Below are 7150 nucleotides of genomic sequence, written 5' to 3'. Positions count from 1 at the left end.
TAGTTATACAACAGTCAGGTGGTGATGTGGACAGACCCACTGATCTCAGCGCCTGTGGAGAACTCAGGGAAGAAGCCTGCGTGGCAAGAGAGGATTAAAGGATCCAGGCTTCCTGAAACCTGTGTTTCTCATTATTCAGTTAGGAGGGGTGGAAGAAGAAATGTTAATTACACAACTATCCAAGGTAATACCTCTAGAAGAATCCAAAGTTCTCACTGTAGCAACATTTTAGCCCCATTTTGGCAATATTATAGCCCCAAACATTAGCCACTGTTACATCCTGGTCACTCTACCAGCTCTTTAACACAGCATCTATGACAGACTGGGTGCTGGTAAATATCAAATGGATTAAACAAAAACGCTTTTGACAGCATCCCTAGACCAGCGCTTTTCAAAATTTAAGGTGCATGCAAATCCCTCTGGGGACCTCATTAAAATGCAGATTCAGAGTCAGAAGGTATGGCTGGGGACTGAGATTGGGCATTTCTACCAAGTTACCATGTAATGCTGAGAGCGCTGGTCCAAAGTCTGTATTTTTCAAGTTCTCTGAAAATGAGACCTCCCTATACATATGCAAAACATAAGTTATGCAAACTTTGATCACTTGATGAAAGTATGCAAAGTTGGCGCAGAAATAGATTTTCCCTCCTTTATTAGGCACCTCTGCCCTCCCAATAAAGGGAGCAAATTATATGCCCTGGTTCAAGGGAAAGACTTCGAACAGTGCCCCCAAATACCTGCTCCCTGCTCTCTTCTCTGTCTTCCAGAGGCAGGGAACGGTGTAATGAGACGAAAGAAGGGTTCAGGAGCTCCCCTGCCTCCGTTCCTCCTCTATTCCCAGCTTTCAAGGAGCATCTGCCCCTTCGGAACCGCTGAGGTCAAGGGCGAACACACCAGAGCACAGCGCCGCGCCCCCCTCCGCGCCCTCGCCCTGGCGGAGACGGCCGATGCGCGTGCGTGCGCGCTTGACATAAATAGATCCCAGGCGGCCGCCACCGGACAGACCCGGGTTCCGGGCACCACGGGCCATGGCGGGCGAGGACCACCAGTGGCAGGACAGCATCCTCTACAACATGCTCATGAGCGCGAAGCAAGCGCACGCGGCTGCGGAGGCGCCCGAGGCGCGGCTGGGGGGCGCGTGCTGGGGCTGCTCGTGTGGCGCGGAGCCCCTGGTGGGCAGAGCGGAGCTGCCGCGGGGGCGGACAGGGGCGCTCATGTACCGCTGCTGCTTTTGCGGGGAAGACCACCCGCGGCAAGGCAGCATCCTCTACTGCATGCTCACAAGCGCAAAGGAGGCGCAAGCGGCTGCGGAGGCGCCCAAGGAGCGGCCGGGGGGCGCGTGCTGGGGCTGCTCGTGCGGCTCGGAGCCCCCGGTGGGCAGAGAGGAGCTGCCGGAGAGGCGGACCATGGCGCTCCTGTACCGCTGCTGCTTTTGCGGTGAAGACCACCCGCGGCAGGGCAGCATCCTCTACAGCTTGCTCACGAGTGCAAAGCAGACGCACGTGGCGCCGGAAGCGCCCGAAGCGCGGCTTAGGGGCGCGTGGTGGGATCGCTCCTACGGCGCCCAGGGCCTGGGGGGCAGAAATGCGCTGCCGGGTGGGCGGGCAGGGGCGCTCCTGTACCGCTGCAGCTTTTGCGGGGACGACCACCCGCAGCAGGACGGCATTCTCCACCACTTGCCCATGAGCGCAAAGCTGGAGCACGCCGCTCCCGAGACGCAGCTCGCGGCCCCTTTCTGGGACCCCCAGTGTGGCGCACAGCGGCGGGTGGCCCTCAAGAGTCCACAGGTGGTCTGCGAGGCTGCCTCGGCCGGCCTGTTGAAGACGATGCGCTTTGTCAAGTACTTACCCTGCTTCCAGGTGCTCCCTCTGGACCAGCAACTGGTGCTGGTGCGCAACTGCTGGGCGCCACTGCTCATGCTCGAGCTGGCTCAGGACCGCTTGAACTTCGAGACGGTGGAGATCACGGAGCCCAGCCTGCTGCAGAGGATCCTCACCACCAGGCGGCGGGAGACCGCGGGCGACGAACCGCCGCCTCTGTCCCCGCTGCCGCCACACTTGGTACGGCCGCTGGAGGCCGGGCATTTGCCGTCTGCCGCTGAAATCCAAGTCATCAAATGCTTCCTTGCCAAGTGCTGGAGCCTGGACATCAGTACCAAGGAGTACGCGTACCTCAAGGGGACCGTGCTCTTTAACCCAGGTAAGGGCGCAGCCTCGGCGCAGGCTTTTCTCTGTTCAGGAAAGCGCTGGGCAGTGCGTATCCGGGGCGCAGGCACTGAAGAGTTTTCTGTGGTCAGGGGAGTGTCGAGGCACCAGCGAAGAATCGCGAGTGACTCCGCAGAGTTGGGGGAGCTCCAGAAAGCACTCCTAGTGGGTGGGCTGCTGCCAGACACTCAGCAGAGAGCAGGGAGGTTGTTTGATGAGGTTTATTTTCTCTCTACCCCTTTCTGTTACTAAGGAAGAGTTTGTGCCTGCAAGAGACAGGGCTGTCCTTACGCTCTAGTTTTTTAAATCCAGTAGTATAGCTTTAAAGCAAACAAAAAAAAAAAGTTCGCGTTCACCGCAAATTCTGCAACATGTCTTCCTGAAACGCAGTTCTGAAATTTACTAGAACTTTTTGTTCGAAGAAATGTACGGAGGCTGGCAAGAAAGTAAACATTACTTAAGGAGTTCTATACCATCCCCCGAGGGCACAGCCATTCGGGACACTGGACTTAGTGTTTCATGGTTCTGCCCCTGAATGATCATTTTTACGGTCCTAAACAGCTGGACTATCTCATCCTCCGAGTGTCTTTATCAGGGCACCAAGGGGGCAGGGAAAAAACACCAGCAGGAGCCCTGTCTCTTAGAGCTTACAGAGACCTTAGGCACCTCTTAAGCCCCTCTACCGTTCATCCTTACTCCACCCCATTTGCAGGTTAGGTAGCCTAGTCCCACAATAACCGCCAGTGAGTCGTGGAGCCCAGTGAGTCGTGGAGCGTGGGTCTCCTGGGCCCCACAGGATGTCTGCTGCAACACTTTCAGGTTGTTACGTGCTGGTCACTCTGCCCCACACGGTGCAACCGAATCATGAGAGAATATCTCCCTGGACCGCCCAGCACCTTTTCTTGAGTATGTCATACTACGAGAATTGTGTTTGACCAGAGTCCCTCCAGAAAGGTCACAAGCGGGCACAAAGTTTCCAGGCAACTTGAGTTGGGATAGTTTTTATAGTGTTCCCTTAACACCTTTTTTTCCTAACAGCAAGAATCTGTGGTTATGTCCTTGCCTCTTGCCCAGTAGTTTTTTGAAAGGGTATAGAGCAGTATTTAATAGGATAATATTTCATTCAGAACTCACATTTCCGTACCTAGAGATCTCTGCTCATCCCAGCCATCATAGTACATCACCTTTTGTGGCTATCATTCTTTTCCAAACTTGGCTGTGGATAAGGAATGCCACTGAGTGTGGGGAGAGGCTAGTCCAAAGTCTTACCAGGCTCTTGCCTAGAGGTTCTGACTTGGTAGCTGTGGTCCAGGGCCTGTGATTCTGCATTTGTAGTAAGTGCCCAAGGTGGTTCCTAAGATCATTTGTGAAATAGCGTTTTCTTACTCCTTCAGTCAGTATTGTTAAACATCAACCACATGCCTTGTTATGTTGGAATAAAGAAAGGCAGGGGCTCAGCTTCCAGAAGTTTGTATTCCACGAGTTCCCCTCTTGCCCTCCACCCTGTTTTGTATACTTTGGTCACACACACACACACACACACACACACACACACACACACACACACCATCTCTCTCATTCTCTCTCTGCTTTTCTGAATGCTCTCACTGAATTTAATCAGTTGAGTGTGTTTCAAACAAATGCACCTGCTAATAAGCGTGTGGCCTTTCTTTGATGTTTAGCCTTTTGTGTGTCCTGATCTTTGTGTTTAAACTTTTTTTTAAATTGTGGAGTCCATTTGTCTGCATTTTCTCTTTCCTGAATTTACTTTATAGGCATGTCTTTTGGGAGGGGGCAGTGTAAAAGGAGGGTGAGTTCTGAAAGCAGAGGAAAGTGACAGGGAATTTACAAAATGAGGTTTTAAGGAGCCCTGAATCTGGACCTAGAGGAGCTTCACATTGCTGGTGGTGGTTCAGGCAAGCCTCTTCTTGCCTACACCAGTGGAATTCAAACAATAATACGGGGTCTCAAGCCTGGCTAATGAGTGTAGGTACTAGGGGATGTTAATGTGTGTGGCCAGTGTAGATGGAGTACAGATGTGGCTTTATTTAATTGTCAATATATCAGATACATTTGCCTATAACAGGAATGACTTGCCTATTACTATTAGTAATTTTTCAAAGAATGCTGGCTGGTCCTGCTAGTCTGTTGGTTACTAGGGTGTTATTGAAATAGTTAACTGCTGGATTTTGTAGGAAAGGGAAGGAAAATTGATTGTCTTCATCACTGAGAACTTTTAAACAGCACAATAAATTCGCAATTATTTAAATACAAGTTAAAGAACTTGACAGTAATATACCTGTCATGCAGCCTCAAAGAACTTTTAAAGCAGCCTCCTCCGACCACCTTCTTGATAAAACTTCCAGGCACGTTATCTTTCCTGCATTGTATTTCATTCAGTTTTACTGGGGTTTTCACACTATACTGCAAGGAGGTCAAGCATTCCCTGTCGGTAAAGTTACTTTTGAGCCATATGGTGATCCATGATGTTTGCAGGTTTACTTTTAACCTTTTAAAGACCTCTGACTTTAGTAGACCTCTTTAGTATTATTTTAAAAATGATTTTGTGTTAATCATTAGAATCAATTTTTTTAAACCTTCCCCAATACGGACATCACAGTCCAATGAGCTAAATGGCCAGTGTTATCTCTTAAATTACTAAGGGCCTGGAGACTGGAATCAGCCTGTAGGCAAACAGGATGCAACTCAAGAGTCACTGTTTGTGGCCGTGAGGTTTACCACCATCAGCTGGCTAATCACTGTATTGGTGGGAAATTCAAGGGAGGAGGCTAAAATATTTGTCATCGTCATTCTCCAATGGCCTGTTTCCCATAGGTAAAATGTAGAGTGCTCGCTTCTGGAAACAATTTTAATGTCTTCCTATTCGCACAGTAAATGGGAGCCTTGATTCATTAAGTGATATTCTACTGTCCTATTGAATATGTGTATCTGTTGGCTCCGGCCTAGCAGTTTTCAAATGTGAGGCTACAAACACAGTAACTATTAAATAACTATGTGATAGTTCATTCTTGGAAGCATTGCTTCTGAAAACTTCGAACTGGTTTGGCATTTGATCCTTGTTCTAGAAAGCCCTTTGCAGTAGGAAGCTTGAACTCTCGTTTAATGTGGGAAGGGGCAGAAATGGGTATATTTAAAAAGTGAGCCAAGGATGCTGAATGAGCTATTTCCAATAAAGAGACTGTTCTCCCTTTTTCTCCTCCAGGCCTGCCAGGCCTGCAGTGCGTCACGTACATCCAGGGACTTCAGTGGGGAACTCAGCAGATACTCAGCGACCACATCAGGATGACGCACCGGGGGCACCACATCAGATTCGCCCAACTGAATAGCGCCCTCTTCCTACTGAGATACATCAATGCCAATGTCCTTGCGGAACTGTTTTTCAGGCCCGTCATCGGTTCAGTCAGCATGGATGATATGATGCTGGAAATGCTCTGTGGGAAGTTATGAAGGTGTGGGGGCCACACGGGTGCAGTTGACAATGAGAGAAAGATAAGGAACCGGAGGCAGAACAGTGTAAAAAAAAATAATGTAAAATAGACTTATTTTTCTATGCATATTTTTGTATTCGATTAAAGAAAAACTTGAGTTCTAGACCCTTAGAAAATCCTCTGATCCATACTGCTTCATCGTGAAGGAAAGCGTTTACCAGCAGGTAACACATCTCTGTCCATCTTTGAGAAGAGGGCAGGATGTTACTGTCATAACCTCTTTTCACACTTTTAGTGACTCTCTCCATTGAACCTACTAAAATCAAATCTGTAATAGTAAGTTATAATAAATGTTAAGGTGTTAACCATTAACTTGATTGCAAAAAAAAACCACAAAAAAAACCAGAGCTTAAGCAAGGCTTCAAAAAATATCAAAAACCTAGCCAACAAAAACAAAAATAAAGTTACCTTTGGAGGTGGCACCATAACATTTAATGTGAAGACTCTCCTTGCACCAACTGGAGTTAAGTGGCAATCTGTGAGCACAGAGACACCTGAAAGTGAAGTCAGAGCTTTTCAGAATTTTAGTTTATGACTTTATGCAATAAAGTTCAACAAGAAACTTGTATTCTATACGGAGGAGCTACAGTTCTAGAAAGCTCAACATTGTTATAAACCCCAAATGGTATCTCATCTTTAAGATACATTACATATGTAACTGTCACCTTGAACAAGCATGGCATAAAATTATTAAGGGACTTGATTGTTGACTCTTGCTGCCCCTATGAATGTAATCTGTAGAACTAATTCTTCCTTATCCGTGGATAAAACTTAAGGCATTAAATGTTTATCCACTCATTGGTAAGAAATTGCCCATTAGTGATAAATACATCTAGCCCAGGCTACTGACCTGTTGCAAGAAGCCTTAAACTTTAGTGCAGACCCCTTTAGCGGTCTGGCGAATGCCTGGACATCACAGAATCAGGCTCTGAGAATATCACAGCAAATAAAATACTTAGGATTGCAAAGGAAATGAATTGTGTCAAAATATAATAAAAATTGGGGCGCCTGGGTGGCTCAGTTGGTTAAGCGTCCGACTTCAGCTCGGGTCACGATCTCGCGGTCCGTGAGTTCGAGCCCCGCGTCGGGCTCTGGGCTGATGGCTCAGAGCCTGGAGCCTGCTTCCGATTCTGTGTCTCCCTCTCTCTCTGCTCCTCCCCCGTTCATGCTCTGTCTCTCTCTGTCTCAAAAATAAATAAAACGTTTAAAAAAAAATTTAAAAAAATATATATAATAAAAATGTTAAATTTTAAAAGTATTTTAAAATGTATAATGTATATGCTTCTTTATCAACACATTAAATAACAAACTGGTGGCAGGTCTAATATCTACCTTCATTTCAAAGAATGGGCCAATATCATTGAAATTTCAAGATAATTCACAACATCTACAATATGATAAGAAAATAGGACCCTTCCATTGGTGACTGACTACATT

General features: G+C 47.5%; 1 protein-coding gene across 1 annotated transcript; it reads left to right on the top strand.

Moving 5' to 3' along the window:
* The first annotated feature begins 1018 nt into the window (after nt 1-1018).
* NR0B1 (nuclear receptor subfamily 0 group B member 1) lies at nt 1019-6906 on the top strand. Its single transcript, XM_058713509.1, has 2 exons — nt 1019-2199; nt 5428-6906. Exons 1-2 carry the CDS (start codon nt 1029-1031, stop codon nt 5670-5672), a joined length of 1416 nt encoding a protein of 471 aa, XP_058569492.1. The 5' UTR covers nt 1019-1028; the 3' UTR covers nt 5673-6906.
* The last annotated feature ends 244 nt before the right edge of the window (nt 6907-7150 follow it).

The sequence above is a fragment of the Neofelis nebulosa genome, chromosome X, assembly GCF_028018385.1.
Source record: "Neofelis nebulosa isolate mNeoNeb1 chromosome X, mNeoNeb1.pri, whole genome shotgun sequence".
Lineage (NCBI taxonomy): Eukaryota > Metazoa > Chordata > Mammalia > Carnivora > Felidae > Neofelis > Neofelis nebulosa.
Note: the sequence above shows the minus strand (reverse complement) of the source record. Positions and strands in the feature narration are given on the sequence as shown.